The 16,674-nt window shown below is 39.6% G+C and overlaps 2 protein-coding genes and 1 long non-coding RNA gene across 7 annotated transcripts in view; 2 read left to right on the plus strand and 1 right to left on the minus strand.

Annotated features, from left to right (window-relative positions):
- aspg (asparaginase homolog (S. cerevisiae)) overlaps positions 1 to 6,569 on the minus strand; it is a 22,205-nt gene extending 15,636 nt beyond the window's left edge. For all 4 annotated transcript variants that reach the window (XM_005916734.3, XM_005916736.3, XM_005916735.3 and 1 more), the window contains exon 1: positions 6,077 to 6,569. In XM_005916734.3, the coding sequence (XP_005916796.1) occupies positions 6,077 to 6,326 (250 nt within the window). In that variant the 5' untranslated portion in view covers positions 6,327 to 6,569. The remainder of the gene's footprint in view (positions 1 to 6,076) is intronic.
- Positions 1,948 to 2,377, plus strand: LOC121814095. Of its 2 annotated transcripts, XR_006054061.1 has the most exons (3): positions 1,984 to 2,002; positions 2,088 to 2,199; positions 2,280 to 2,377. It is a non-coding gene; the product is annotated as an uncharacterized LOC121814095 (long non-coding RNA). The 2 variants fall into 2 exon arrangements; XR_006054060.1 differs by having other exon boundaries at positions 1,948 to 2,002; positions 2,088 to 2,377.
- Positions 6,570 to 12,287: 5,718 nt separating the features above from the next.
- Positions 12,288 to 15,046, plus strand: arf6b (ADP-ribosylation factor 6b). Its single transcript, XM_005916737.3, has 2 exons — positions 12,288 to 12,563; positions 12,815 to 15,046. The coding sequence occupies exon 2, from the start codon at positions 13,465 to 13,467 to the stop codon at positions 13,990 to 13,992; it is 528 nt and encodes a 175-aa protein (XP_005916799.1). The 5' UTR covers positions 12,288 to 12,563; positions 12,815 to 13,464; the 3' UTR covers positions 13,993 to 15,046.
- Positions 15,047 to 16,674: the final 1,628 nt, after the last annotated feature.

Genomic DNA, 16,674 nt, shown 5'->3' on the forward strand with positions numbered 1-16,674 from the left:
GACTGGAAAACAAACCCAAATCATCACCCCTCCACCACCGTGCTTGACGGTTGGTAAGGTGTTTGGGTTGATATGCTTTGTTTGGTTTTCACCAAATGTGGCGCTCTGGATTTAGTTTAGTTTGGTTTGTCCAAAGGACATCGTTCCAGAAGTCGTGTGGTTTGACAAACCTAGGCTATACTGCCATGTTCTTTTTCTGGAAACCCTTCCAAAAAACGCCATATTTGTTCAGCCTTTTTATACTGTACAAACAAACTTAACATTGAACACACTAACCAAGACCTGTAGCATCTGAGAGGTAGCTCTTGAGTTTTTTGCAATTTCTCTCTTGCACAGTCTGACTTTGGATTGAATTTGCTGGGGATCCAGGCATCTGTCTTGAATGTTTTCCACTTGTGAATAATCTTTCTTACTATAGAATGATGGACCGATGGAATGATGGGCAGCAACAATTCCTTCTCTAAGATCATTCATATTGTGTTAACACAAACTTAATCCTCCACAACAGCACTTCATGATGATCAATTAATCAAGTGCAATTTGTCAGCAGTGGCTGGCTCATAGTTTCCCTCTAAATTGTACGGAAGCAACAAGGGTGTAGTTACATTATCACAGGGCTGTAAAGAAGTCGTGTGAAAACTATTTTTCATATGACTGTATATTAAGGGAGCTGACCTACAGTTAAGTCCGTGCAATTTTTGTTATTTGAGCCTTTTATCAAAACATATTCAAGTTACAATTGCAACCAATATGGGCTTAAAATATGACTAAAGTAATACTTTCAGCTTTAATTTGAGGCTGTTTACATCCAAACTGTAGGAAGAGTATAGTAATTACAGCTCTAACGGCATAATGTATTTGGAAGCAGTTGCTATAAAACCCACAATATGTAATCAAAGAAGCTCTCGATTCAAAAACCAGACCATCTTTAGGCTCCAAAAAAAACCCATCATAGAGACAATGGGGATATTATAAGTGGCCAAATCAAAAGTGTGGGACATCCTAAGAAAAAAGGATACACTGGTCAGCTCTGTAAATAATAAAAAGGCCTGGACCCCCCACAGATCACCATAGCTGTGAATGGTCACAGCATCTTTTCCATGACAAAGAAGAAACCACTTCAGAAAATCCATGTAAATGAAAAAGACTCTCCAGGGCCCTGTTTCAGGAAGCCGGTTTAGTGGAAAAACTGAGTAAGTATACCCTGAGTTAACGAAAACGCTGGTTTTTCGGTTTCACAAAGCGAGTTCAGCTGCAGCCTGAGTGAGTCACTATGACGACACACGCCGTGAAGCTAACCTGCCCCCTAGCAGGTTTACCACAACTAACCCTGACTGACCCCGCCCCTTTGTCGGAAACCTGACAGTAGGAAGTGTCAGACATGGCGTGTCCCTTCCGTGAAGAGCCGGTAGATCGTGAAGCCCAAATTCTCCGCAGAGCTCTCCGCCGGGAGAGAGTGATCAGATCGCGTTTGGACATTTTATCATTTCCTGATGAGTTTTCTGTGTGAACGTTACCGTTTCTCAGCACAATCTATAAGTTATTTGACATAACATCCTCAGGCCATATATTGCTATGTGACACATCGCGGACATGCTCTCAGTTCATTACATATTATTTGTATTGCACTTCGGTTTTTTGCAAACGGGAGCTTTCTGTATAATATTGGTGACGCTGAGCACGTTTCCAAGGCTACCGTCTGTCGGGCAGTCAGGAATGTTACAGTTGCACTGAAACGTCTCCTGTACTCGTTTGTGGTGTTCCCCGGTCATAGACCCACAAGATTTATCAAAGAGGGATGCCACAAAATTGCAGGTATCAGGATGAACAAACTTAATTCATGATGTGGTGATACTTGAACTACTACTTAAATTTTACATTTATTTCACGGTTCCCAGGCGTGATTGGCTGTACAGATGGCACTCACATTCCAATCATTGCTCCTTCAGTAAATGAAGGAGACTATGTGAACAGGAAGTCTTTCCACAGCATTAATGTACAGGTACATAGTTCCCTGTAGCATTTCAAACTAACAAATTATTTCATTATAGTAATGGATGCTAATTTGTGTTCTCTGCACTGTGAAGATCATATGTGATGCTGCCAACATTATCACAAATGTGGAAGCCAAGCGGCCAGGCTCTGTCCATGACTCACAAATATTCCGTGAATGTACACTGAGCACAAAATTTGGACATGGTGAGTTGAGAATACTTTAAAATATATAAAGACCAATTGCTTCAGGGACATTTGAACTGAAGTGTATCCTTCTGTCTTAGGAGAGTTCACTGGCTACTTGCTTGGTGATAGGGGGTATCCATGTTTACCCTATTTGCTTACCCCTTACCCTGACCCTGAACCGGGCCCACAGCAGCGATATAATCTGGCTAATTGCAGGACAAGAGCCAGAATTGAAATGACTATCGGAATGCTTAAGGCCCGGTTCCAGTGCCTGCAAGAGACTCAGGGTCACCCCAGAAAGGGCATGTGACATTATTGTGGCATGTGTGATTCTTCACAACATTGCCACAATTAGAGGAGAACACTGTCCTTCTGAACCAAACATCAGCAGTGATCCAAACCATGAACATCCTGACCCTCCCACGGACATACAAGATGGAAGCGCAGTCAGAGACACCATATGTCACAATCATTTCTTTTGACCCATCACCTCAACATGTTGAAAGAAGAATAAACAGGTTTTTTAGTTCAACTGGCTTTATTGGTCGCCTGTGTTTCCTGTACACAAAGTATTAAAAGATGTAAACCTCATAAAGTGTCTCTGTTGCTTCCTCCTCTGTAACAGCTGTCAATGTTTCTTCATTATTTTCCTGTAGTAAAGAAATAAACAACATTGCTGTTCTACTGTAAACTCATATAATCTGTGGAGTATTACTCACAACTGCATGTTGGTCTGGCTCAACAGGAGGCTGCACCAGATGCAGTACACCACCACCATCAACTGATAGAATATGAGGTTTATACAGGTCACTTATAACTTACAAGGGACCAAATGGCAATTAACAAACATACCAATCACCTTACACTTCATTGTCATTATGCTCTCAAAGACAACCAAGACTGAGGGAAGGCAAAATCAGTAGGAAAATGACTTCACTACAAAATAATCCATTATGGTAAAGAGTTTATCAAATGAATGAGCAGCACTGCAAAGGTGACTGTGAAGAAAGGATGTATGCACATCATGTATTATTTTGAATTTACCCCCTATGTAGGCACTTGTGTCTTGCGGGGTTATTGACTCAGAGGATGTCCCCGCAGAGATGCCTTCGGCCACAGGGCGCCCACTGTTTTGGCTGAGGGCCAACTGCTCAGCCTCTGTGAGTGGTGGTGGTGGAGGACCCCCACCTGTTTTTCGGGCCTCCGCTTTTTTTCTGTTGGCTATAACGGGTCACATTTGAGCATACAGAGTAAGCAAATATGTACTTGTAATGTGCTCAGATAATTTCAATAAGTGCTTACAGAAAGAAAATTAATGTAGCCTCTAACTGCAATTGATTTACATGGACAAACAGACCAAGCACTATGGCTCATAATACAATTACACCTCACCTGTTTGGACTATATTTTTATATTTCATTTTTACTTGCTGCCAGGAACGTTTGGGGCCTGTTGGGTTGCACCTGCGCTCACATCACATCACAAAATAAAATGTATAAAATAACAAATAAAATAACATATGATAAAATAACGTGTTAAATGGGTGGAAATCCCTCGATCAATGTTTAAATTAACACTCACGCATTGACTCTGTCGGCTATGTTTTGCCATGCATGCTCCCTTTCTTTTGCAGCTAGTGGCTCGTGTTACTTTTTTCCGCGGAATTTGCATGTTATCGGCATATGCTGCCATCAGAATTTCGGCGTCAAGCGCTGTAAAATACATTGACCGCGCCTTCTTTCCCTCCGTCTCCATGGTGACTCGCTTAATCTGTGCTCCGCTTATCAGGGCTTTATGTATCCTCGTCCGCGCGCTTCACTTGGGGTTAAAGCAACTCCGCGTTGATTGAACTAACTTGTTATCAGCCTTTCTGAAACCGAATATTCCGAGTTGGACAGTTCGGGGTTACTCAACCCTGAGTATCGTTTTTCACTCTGAGTTTTCTAAACCGGCTTCCTGGAACAGGGCCCAGAAGCAGGAATATCATTATCCAAGTCAGCCATTAAGAAAAGACCTCGGAAGACCTTCATCACAAGCTCCAAACTATTCACTGCGTTCAAAACAGAAAGGCTAGAATTAGAGTGATGGAGAAGGCTTGGAAGCATGAGTCGAGCAAAACAACACAACGAAGGCAGTGTGTTGGCACTGAAAAGATTTCAGTCATTTACTAAGCTACAATGAAGGATAGTTATAGTGTTTGATGTAAGTATAAAGTGTCATATCAAATCTATAAAATCATTTTATTCTTAATTTAATGTCTAAAGAGTGTATTTAATTTAACTTTTGTTTATCTGTTGAAAAACAGACCATAAAGAACATACCTTGGCATAAAACTGAGGAAAAACTGGTTTTGGGTGTTAGTGACATGAATATTGATGAAGCCTGAGCTGGGAGAACGCCAGGGTGTGGGGAGAGATTAGATGAGGAAAAGATCTTTCTGCTGTGGGATAAATCCTGTGATCACTTGTCAATATCTCAGTTGGTCAACAAACCACCTTGAGCTACTGTACATTGCGACTGATCTAGCACTGTGTTTGATGAGTTCACTCTGACTGTTGGCGCTCTATTTAGCTATAAGTATAATATACGTATAATATAAGTGTGGATGATGACCCTCGCCTAAATGGCTGTCCGGCTGCTTTTTTTCTTTTCTTTGCTACCAGAACATGGATGGTATATATTAGCATATTATCGTATGCTATGTTATACCCCTAATTAAAGATTGTGAAATTATTATGTAGTTTTAGTTTGTATTATTCTCCTGAATTAGAAGAAGGTGATAACTATTACAGTTATTAAACTGATTTGTATTGCATTAGACTGCTGATTCTGTGTGAATGAATGATATTGTTTTATGATGCATTATACTGCTGAGTTATAAGAAATACTGTTTTCAGAAAGTCAGGACCTTGCTTTTTCTGATAGTAGAGGAGACAGACAAGGCCATAAGTCAGGCTCGCTTGGAGTTAGAAAGAATGTGAATGTTTAGGTTTTTGCAACTAGCTGGGGGCCACTAGAGGCTATAAGAGTTTGAGTAATCCTCCACCAGTTTGAGATTTTGCTGTGACCCTCTTCATGCATGTCTCCCCATCCAGATGGTTTGTGCTCATAAAGTGTTGAATTGTATGTAATAAAGTAATTGTTGATTGAGCATTTATACACAGAGTATTGTCCTTCCTTCAGCCCAAAGGTCAAAAGAATTGGGAGGATTTAACAATGGCCTTGTATCATTCTCATAATGAAAGGTATTTGTCCAAATATAGTTAAGGCAAGTTCAGCTTATTTAGAAAATCCATAACATATAAGAATATTTAGTTGTATTGCAAATGTCAAAGCAATGAATAAACCACAAACATGAGTAGGTCGCTTATTATGGATTGAAAAATAGGGACAGGTGGTTTTTAAAAGTCCGAATACCGCAGATGTTGCACAGTAACTAATGTCAACATTCAGTTATTCATTGAGAGAACCTGTTTTCACTGTAGTACGTTTGGCGTTGGCTGCTCTCCTGTTTCGAAACTTGAGTCTGTTGTAAAACCCTGAATCATGCGCAGAGTAAATACATCTGATCTCAACTTTCGTCTTTGCATTTCTGTTCACTAAAACCAAGCTTCATTTAGCATCTTCATTTCCACGTTCATTCACAAGACCAAAACAGTCTGCTCATGTGTACACCGGTGTAGTTCATTTGGAAGGTCGCCAGTCGCACATGGCATCAGCTGTGTAGGTAAGCTGTTTACCCCAAGTCTATTTTCGGATGCACGTGCAGATTGTTGTCACGCCTCGTGTTCAGACCCACATGCAAACATGCAATAAGAGGAAGCCACCGGCTATGCTAGCTAACTGCTACAGAGGAGAACGACGAATAATTGATGACAATGATTGCCATAGCTACCGTCTTCATGAAGGGTCATGCCGATAGTTCCTCCAGTATTGATAACGAGGACCCGCGCCTCCGCGGCGCAAGGTGAGGTTACCAGGTCGGCGTTCTCAATCGAGTTGCAACTGGACAACTTTCTCCTTCGTCCTGGATGAAGCTGAAGACTTCGTGGAGGGGAAACATCATTAACTTCTATAAGATCCAGAGATGGTTGTGACAAAGCCCGCGCCAGAGATGTGAGGCCATTGGTGCTGGAGTCCGCCATGATGCTTTTCGAAAGCCCCGGCGCTGTCTCTTTAAATGCGGTAGCTAAGAAAAGTGTTCAAAACCCGGGTTTCTTTATTGTTAGCAGGGTTACATGAGGATCGTCTGCCTTTATACACGGAGAGCGGCTTTCGTCGTAGTTAAAACGGCTTAGTAAACAGAGGAGGGACTCATTGTTACCGTTATGTTTTAATTTCCCCACCCACTTAAACTCTTCAACTTCTCGGACTCCTCAGAGCGCACTCTGACGTCAGTGACGTGGGCGTGTTCTGCGCGAGTCTCTCAGTAATAAAGTTTTGGTCTTGGTTCAAGGAATTTTTATTTAGGCTGATCTACAAATTCTACGCAGTGAAGAATTCTGTAGAAAAGCTAAAGAATGACCTAGATGTAAACTCTTTATGCGGACAGTCTCCTGATACCGTGTGCCCATCATGTTCATGTTTTCATATCTTTATATGGAAATATTTTATTTGGCTGATATGGTTATGATTATATTATGAATTATAACCACAGCAACCAATAATGAGAGTACAATGACACTCTCACCCCCTTTTCCTGTTCCTGCTGTTACAACATGTATCATCCTGGCGATTTAACTTACGTTGTTACTTAACGGTTTGCAATAAAGTTGTTGAAATATACTGTGTCTCTTGAGTGTAGAGTACATTTGTGAGGGTGACTTTTGCAATACCTAAATAATAGTTACATAAAATATGGTATGTAACCTTATAGCCTTGTAGTTATGTGTATACAACATAAATCCCTCGCGCTACACTAAAAATCTTCTGGGTCAAAACCAGCACCAAACTGATCTTTTTCTGTTATAAAGGTGCAGATGCACATTTTATATCACTATCAAAGTAGTTACTGGAGTAAAGCACTTTGTGTGGTACTATTTTAGTACTCTCAGAGTGTGTTATCTTCAAAAAGGTTAATGTTTGTACTACCAGGAAAAGATTTTGTGTTTCTGTGTATGGGGGTGTGTTTAGGTGTGTGGAGGTCAAGCAGTGTCCAAATGCAAAGCAGTTCAAAACTTTTCTGTCTTCCCTAAATGACTGCTGCATACATGCTCAAACTAATGGAATAAAACAAAACAAACACAGTTTTAGGGAGGAACTATAAAAGATCAAACCTAATCGATCCTTTTGACGTACACTGACCTGTCTTCTGTTTGTCATCCCTTTCATTTCGGCTCCATGAGGGCCCCAAGGGCAAATAGCAGCTAAACTGTGTTTTCCTATTTGCACAGTGGGTCTATAAACCTGTGTGAGATAAGATTTTCAGAACAAGGCTGATGATAAATGCTGTCGCTCTTCTCACCTTGATAAGAAGCAGTTTACATAATAAATGTATATATTTTCATACAATTCATTTGGATCTCCTGAACAATTATTTCCACGTATAGAAAACCTGTTCTGATAATAACTTCCAGAACAATTAGACCTTTACCATTAAAAACAATTCTTACAGGTAGTAGCTGTATATTGGAAGGAAATCTTACCATTACAATTATTGTGTATTGTAATGTATTGTAATGCTTTTTGAAATGTTATCCATCCACCCACAGTTTCTTTTACCTGTTTATTTAATTTGGGTACTCTGTACTCAAAACAGTGCAGTAAAATGCACCCAAACAGCATGAGAACTAATTATTATGCCATTTTTATTTAGTTGTCTCTTTTATTTAGTTTGTTTTTTCACTGTGCTCAAGGGGCCTGAGTTAGTGAGCACAGAGAATGCAGGCAGGTAACTTCCTTGTAAAGCTCCTCGCAGGCACATGGGGGGAGAAACACCCTCTTGCATGTGTGTATTTCAGAGAAATGTCTGTGTGCACCTTTCTCACAATGTGGGCTCATAAATGCAGAGAGGTGCCTTTGCCGCATGTTAACCTGTATGGGAAGCTTTGTTTTGGGTACAATATAGAAAAGAAGGAAGACATTAGCTTGACATTTTCACTACATATTTTATTTGGTTATTTCAGCATGCACTATCTGACACAGACAAATCGGGCACTTTTAAGTTGAAACTGTGAGTGTGATGACGCACATGATTAATAGAGGGTCAACTTCCTACGGGTCAACCACAAGGATGCCTGGCACGCTCCACTTTTTGGTTTGAGAGCTAAAGAAAAAACATTTGGAGTTCATTTAAAAAATGTTTACTGTTTGCAATTTTTCCAATTTGTGCAATTTCTGTTTTTTGTTTGGGGCAATAAATATACATGCATCATGAAATTTATGCATCTTCTTATTTTTTTTATTTTTATTTTTTTTAAATTAACATTTAAAATTCAGTTGTAAAAGAAGTGTGCACTTACTGAAATTTAATGTGCATTTATTATAAATTTGTGATGATGCATAGCAGTGTCTGTTATCTTGATGTTTTAACAAAATACCCTAGTATCAGGCCTTTGACATATAATCAGTTTATATGTTTTAAGAGCAAAGTCTGTGTTAAAAAAAAAGAAATAAATAATAAAATGACAGACTGGAAAAAAAGGGAAGGCTATAAAAACACAGATTAAAAGCTTTGGGATAATCTATGACACACAAAATAATGCCACGGTGAACTGCAGTTTCTTTCAGCTCAGCACAATCTTCAGAATAAAATCTTTATTTTTAGAACCCATCTGAAAAGAATCATGGATACTTCTGTTGCATCTACTCCTGTAATGCACTGTATACTGAGCTATTCAGTCATCTCTTGCTCGTCTACAATTAGACCAAAATCCTGCAGCCAGATTACTGACTGGGACACAAAAGAGAGTTCAGATTACTCCAGCCTACAGTGGCTCTATGTGCATTAGAGAGTGTGGTATAAATTGGTGCTGTTTGAAATCAAAACAGTAAAGTGTCTTGTGTGTGCCTTTGCCGAGACTGTGGAATGATCTTGCAAGTAACCTCAGACAAGCATCAACGTGACTATCTTGAAATCTGAGCTGAAAACAGACCTGTATGTCAAGCTTCTGGAAGCAGCTGATCTCTGGAAACGTGGATGGAGGAAAAGTTGTTGTTGTGTTACTTTATGTAAATACCTTGTTTCTTCTATTGTAAAGATTTTTGGTTTTAAATGTGTTATATAAATAAAATCGATTAACTTACTAGTAAACATGAAGCTGCTTCATAAAGTATTCAGAAAGGTTACTGAAGAGAATTAGAATTAATTAGAGAATTATTTTTAAAAAATTATTATTAATAATAATAATAATAAATTGCACAATACATTTTTAAGCAGTAAAATGCTGGATGTAGCAAATATGATCCAGAGAAGATTCAATAAACACTCCATTTAAAAAATAATAATCATTTTCTGAGAATTATTTCCTGGTTCAGGCATTACAGGGTTAAGTGTTTTAGCTGAAGGCAACTGGACTGGATATTTAACCTAAGTGGGGATTTTACCTTGAAGGTGGTGCTGCAGGTGGTTGACCCAACCTGTCATCATTGAGTCGTTAAGGTCGCAAGGGTCAAGGTGTGAGTGGGAGCTGAATTGCCTAAGAAGAGGCGCCAGACAGCCGACATCTCAAAGACGGCTGATAGTTAGTATGACAGACCACAACCCATGTTCAGTGCTGGCCACTCACAGTGGACATAGACGGCCCTCTTTACTCATCTCTCTCAAACCAACTGTCTTCTCCGTCTAAAATGTGAACATTTAGTAACCTCTAAGGATATTTCCTGTCCTTTAAGTGCTACTGAGTCCTATCCTGAGGTCCTGGCTCTGCTATGTCGTGCATGTGTCTGTGGTTATTCTGTTGTTTCCTGGGCGAGTCTGAGCACTCGTCACTGCATTGCACTTCTTACACAACATTGTTCAGCTTGTGTTTAGGTCCACCCAATTTGTCCTGGGTTGAACCAGTTTTTGTCTGAAGGTTTGCTGAGTACACCAGGATCTTATGGGTGGAGAAGATAAATACTTCATTTCACATTGCAATTCATGGTTAATTCACACAGTTACTGGTTATTAATTAAGTATTTTTGGGTGACCTCATCTAAAGTGAGGACTATTTTTGCCTTATAAAGCATTTATAAATGAAAATGAAAGTACCTTAAGACTCGAACAATTCTTGGTTGTACTCACAACAGAAAATGATTCAGAAAACCCACAAAGAGATATAGAACGTAGAAATAATTAGTGCCAGACTCAAACATAACCCACCTGAGGTTTACAGAATACTGAAGTGTAGGTCGGACCAGAGTCTAACTAGTAACAGGAGTTTAAGAGCGAAAGATACACCAACCAGTTAGAGCCTCGGGGTAATTTAACTTAAATATACTTAAGCTGCTTTATTTAAAATAAAAGATGAATATAGTTTTCACAAAAAATAGTGGATATTTCACAGAGCTTCACAAACAAGTGTAAACACCATAAACAAAGCGTCCCTCACATTAAACTGATAATACAGGAAAATATCTCTGATGTTGGAATTTCTTTAGTTTGTTCCTGAAGTTCAACTTTCCTCTGCTTTGTATTCTGTTAGCCAGCTTTAGTCAGCTAAGTCCAGTCACGTTCATTTCCAAAGCGCTTTCACATTAGGTGAACTCAGCTGAAATGAAAGAAGCAGTGGATGATCGCCTCCTCCTTCCCATTCAGTGAAAACTCAGAGCACCTCCTTGGGGTAAGGAGGTGATCAGGTTAAGAAGTGGTTCTCCTTCATCATGGAGAATCCCAAATCAATGGGCATGTTCCATGGAATCTTAAAATCCCTAGCCTGTAAAACAAGGATGCTACCGAATTAAATCAATAAATAGCAATATTTAATGGCCATAATGTAAATAAAATCAGGATTCCCAAAATACTGCTACATTATTTTTGGCACCGCAGTTGTTGTATTCTAGTATTCCATCTTTTAACATTCATCATGACTTTATTTTATTTTCTTGTTTCTTTTTTATAGGGTTATTGTTTTAAATGGGCATTTTTATCTGTATTTATAAGTTTCATACTAGGGAGGAGTAATGCCTTATAAATGATAAATTGGAGCCTTACTAATGCCTTAATAGTTAATGGTGTGATATTTTTATAAAGTGTCACTCCTTCATTTTTCCTTGAATGCTACTCCCACTGAGTTTCATCCATAGAATGGCAGTGATTTTTGTACTGCAGGCAAAGTATTTGGAGTTTTGCTTAAAGAGTTGATTTTTAACCAGACATTCCTTCTTGTTTGCTAAACCCCAAGCAAGCTTTCATGTGACCTTTACTAAAAAACCATTATTCTGTCTAAGGCCTGTTTCACACGACTATGAGATTCTTGAATCACCTGCCTGACCATGGGTCTGATTACTTACACAGTCTGGGCAAATGATCAAATCTCCAGAGTTACTGTGGTTTTAAACACTGTTCATTATACAATTTAAAAAGGACCATTGTTCTCCTAGACTATTTTATAGACAATTTAAAGTGTACAAGTTGATGATTTTAACATCTAATAAAATCACTGTGCTTTCATAAACTATTTCATTAAAGGTTTAAGTACATTTGTCAGTGCAGACAGATATCAGTGGTGCACTGTGGATGGATGCTGGTTCACTAGTGTTTGCATATAAATCCAGTAAATGCAAGACCTTTTTTTCTCCACATGGTTATATATATAGCGGCAGCAACGAACGCAGCAAAGGTTAGTAAAACACCTGTCCTGCTGCATCCCATACAACAGAGGACAGACAAAGAGAACTGCACAAAATGATTGCCAATCACACGTTTGGATAGCAACTTTAAACAGCCACAAGGGGGCAGTGTTACTTTACTTTAATTAACATTACTACAGCGTCAGTAGACTTATCAGATAGAAACATTGGGAACTGAACATGTTAGGCATGGAGTGTATTTCCATTTATGTGTATTAACAAAGAACATTTTCATATATAACGTGATACTAATGTCGTTATTGGAAACTGTTTGGGATAAGGAATCACGTTGCGGCGTTACCTTAATTGTTATTAGCTAATTTACTGTTAACTTACGGCGTAAAAGAAAGCAGCGTCAGATTACGTTTTATTTTTATTTCAGAAGTGAAATTTGATTGTAAACGGCGTTTTAATACTGTCTATAGTTTATCCTCATGACCCAGACAGTCAGTGCTGTACTAGGCGGCAGTAGCTGAATGAAGCAGACGGGAGGAAGTGGCTGTTAATGCAGCTCCACACCTTTCCGGTGTAGCAGCACTGCGACCAGCTCCACTCAAAGGAGAAAGGCGAGAGCTGGGTGTATTTCTGGAGAAAGGAGGGATAGATAAGAGGTAGGTAACATATATTGGAATTAACAGTTTAACCGATAAAGATATGTCCCAGTCATTTTTGTCATTGACGTGTGTATTATTCGTCCAGATAAGATTAGTTTTCTTAAGCTAACTACCGTTAGCTAGTTAGCCCGCGGCTAGCTAGCTAGGCAACAAGCTAGCTAATGTTAGCCTACTACCTGTGTGAAACAGCCACGAGCGATAGCTAGCTAATTTTTCATGTCTGACCCTCCCACCGAATCTCATTTCAGGGGGGACAGGAGTTACGCGAGTGGGTACATGTGCTGCTGAGTCACAGAGGTTATTCTCGAAGTCGTCCCTTCCCGCACAGCAAAGTTTCCCCGCACAGCGCTTGATGGAGTAGCCACAGAAAGCAGCTTTTCTCCTTTGGTAGAGAACAAGGGCGCACCCGGTGAAGAGGACCGCCAGACACAGACACCACAAGGAATTCACAAGTACCGCGGCTTTTTGAGGGGAGGCCTTATATACTCACAGCGTCTACTACCCTTCACTTTTTAAATCGACTCTGCCCAAATTTCACACACCGCTTTGTGTTGTTTTACACAATACAATGAACGCACAGCAGCCGCTGGTGTCAAGTTCTTAACCTCACCGTGCCATGTTGTGTATAGGCCCCGAAACCCGTGTGATTTACTGAAGGTAAATGTCCCCGCTCTCAACAGGATCCTGACAGACTTTAACGAGAAGTCCCGAAGTCCTGATAAGGTTTGACATGCTTAAGGACTTTTGACTTTCTAACCTTCAGTCGCTCTTCAGAGACATGTTTTCACCAGTAAATATATTATAAAAACTGAAGTTGTAATCTTAAGTGAGTAATTACCAAAACGGTATCTGAAACTTTTCTCAGTAGGCGCAGAATATATATGCACAAGAGTTCAAAATGGGGAAAATGCTCTCAAAAATATTTGGCAACAAGGAGATGAGAATATTGATGCTTGGACTTGATGCTGCTGGAAAGACAACAATCCTTTACAAACTGAAACTCGGACAGTCTGTGACCACAATCCCTACAGTCGGCTTCAATGTGGAAACTGTGACCTACAAAAATGTCAAGTTCAACGTATGGGATGTTGGAGGCCAGGATAAGATTCGCCCCCTGTGGCGACACTACTACACGGGCACCCAAGGGTTAATTTTTGTGGTGGATTGCGCGGACAGGGATCGCATTGACGAAGCAAGGCAGGAACTTCACCGCATCATTAATGACCGGGAGATGAGGGATGCCATCATCTTGATATTCGCCAATAAGCAAGACCTTCCGGATGCCATGAAGCCACACGAAATCCAAGAGAAGCTCGGATTGACCCGCATCAGAGATAGGAATTGGTATGTTCAGCCCTCCTGTGCGACCACAGGTGATGGACTATATGAGGGCTTGACATGGCTAACCTCAAATTACAAATCTTAATGATTGAGTTGCTGACTGTTTTAGGTCAAAACTATAATAAAGTTGAAAGTAACAAATAACTTCTCAAAATGAGTATGGTTAAGAAAAGTTGATTATTTCCCATTTATTTTTTATTACTATGTTTACCCCATGACTAATTTATCTCTAACTGGGTTTGCCGGCTTAAAGTTCGCTTGTACTCTGTAGCAGGCCTATATCACATTCATTATTTCTGGGGCTTGCTTGATGAATATTGAGTTAATCGGTCCTAAGGTTGAAGCCACAGAAATCACCGCCTTTGCCTATTCTTCTGTTTTGTATAATTTTTCTAATGAAGCTGAAGTTTTTATCTTAATTCTTGGACTAAAGCTTGTTTCAAGGTTCTTCGGTCTCTGTTGCATTGAACTTGGATTTTTTTTTTCTTCTTCTAAGGTGAGCTCTTTAATGTTATGTAGCCTACATGGAAGACTTTGACATTTGTTTTAAGACAGTACTGTGATGAAAAGTATTCATTCTCAATGGTATTGAGAAAAAAAAAAATCACCAATGCTTACATTTCATTCTCACCAGTTGGGGCATCAGAGGAGGGAAAAGAATGACTTTTGACATGTTTTGTTACCCCTCTCGGTACCCTTATGTGGGCTATATATTTAACTGATTGACCTTTTTGTGTCATGTCTTGATACCTAATTGTGCTGAATATTCAACAAATAGGCCTCCAGTAACTTTTAAACATGCTTGTCGGGATGCATTTTTGATTTTTGGGTAATGCGTAGTCTGTCGACTCAATCTTTCCAAAGGAATGTCATTCAGTTCTGAGCTCTCAATCTGATACCACAGTTGATTAGCCTCAGCAATGGGACATTATATGATAGCCTATATCTGTAGCATGAGTACGAAAGTACATTAACCCTACATCAGAATCCATCTGTCACACAGTCAGAGGGAGCTGTTTACTGGTGAAATGTTGAATGACACTTTGTGGTGCAGCTCTTACTCCTATTTTGACTGGGGGGGTACCATGTACAGAACAATGTCATTGTAATGTCTTATTAAAAAAGTGATTTTAAATCTTCTATGTCTCTGTTTTTTCAAGAGTAAATGTAGTTGGTGGTTGACGCAACATTTTCAGGTTTTGGTAAACTTTTAAAAGCAGAAAAATGTAATAGGAAGTTTGTTTCAATGTGTGAGAAACTCAAGCTTACAATTCAAGTGTTACAAATTCTCCCTCTGCTCAGTGGTATTCTCCATAAATGTTTATATGTTTACCCCTTAGACTAAGTTGCTGGCCTCAGTTCCCTTGCCAGTAAATTTGGGGGGGGGGAGAGAAATGTACAAAACAGGAAGTCCCGACTGCTGTTCTTTTTGGAACAACAACAGAGCCACATGGTAGTTTGCATGGCATTTGGAAGGGCAGCGGAGATGTACAGCTGAATTGCGAATTCTTTTTGAATGTTGCATGTTGCTTGTGAGCCATAGTTAAGTTGATGCTGAGCTGTCAGTTGTAACTTCCTGAGTCTGCCTTTGCTTGGGACCAGCAGTTTAAAAAAAAAAAAAAAGAAGTCTTGGTTGCTTTTATTCAAGCTGCCCAATAGAAGCCCTGCTGTTCAGAAATGAAAACTCTGAGTAATGCTCTGTGATTAAGTGAAAATATAGTTTGCCTGTTGGATATAGCGGAGAAACTGCTGATGGGAACAGATGTCCTACTTTTTAAGGAGCCTCTCATGACCGCGTTAAGATCATTTCTACATCCTTTGAAAATGCCAAAAGCTGTATAACAAGGGAAGTACCATGAATAATCAGTGTGTACTCTTACAAGATAAACACAAACATAAGTACCAACTAGCAGACTAGAAATAGTTTTGCAGTCTGTTCAATTCATACTTCTAAAACATGGACTTTCTTGCTGCTTGTATGCACTACTTCCTAGTTTAAGCAGACATAGTTGTACACTACATTGTCACTGAAATGTTTAGGGGTTAGTATTCCTCATAGAATATATTTTTGCAAAGTATGTCTTGTAAATATTTTAATTTGTCAGTTAGGACATGGAAAACAAATGTTTCCATTGAAACGTTTTTGTTTTGTTTTTTTGCCAAAGACAGCACTGCTGGTGTTCACCAATCAGCTAGCTGCTGTGTTTAGAGCAACAAAAGGTTAGCTAGCATTATTCTACAGATATCCTAGTTTTTTGGCTCAGCATGCTTAATGACCTTGTGTCTTTTCCATTGAAACTGACACTATGAAAGCTAGTCATAAAGTGCATGTTTGCATTTACTGCAATGTGATGCATTCTGTTTCATATGTATTATCTTTTTTCTTTCTTTCTTTTTTTTATCATGGCAGCATTTGTTTTGTGGAAATTTTGGTGTTTAGTGCGTTGCTGCAGGGCCCTCAGGATGTTTGCTTTAGCACAACGGAGGTTTCCGTCAGACAGGTCAGGTGGCATCAATATGACTCTGCTTCTACTGATGTTTCACACAACCCACATACGTAAAGCAGCAGTGATTTATGATCAGCTACAAACACTCAGTCAAAGTATTCGAAGGGTACATGTAAATAGTTGCTTTCAGTGAGAGCTAGGTCTAGGGCCTCCATTAGACACTGATGGCAGCTTAATTGGGCTGTAATGGCCACTTTGGTTCCCACCACTTCATTACAACCATATGATCCTCACATCTTTATTGGCAACACTTGGGCCCT

The sequence above is a fragment of the Haplochromis burtoni genome, unplaced genomic scaffold, assembly GCF_018398535.1.
Source record: "Haplochromis burtoni strain Fernald_Lab_line unplaced genomic scaffold, NCSU_Asbu1 Contig_16, whole genome shotgun sequence".
Lineage (NCBI taxonomy): Eukaryota > Metazoa > Chordata > Actinopteri > Cichliformes > Cichlidae > Haplochromis > Haplochromis burtoni.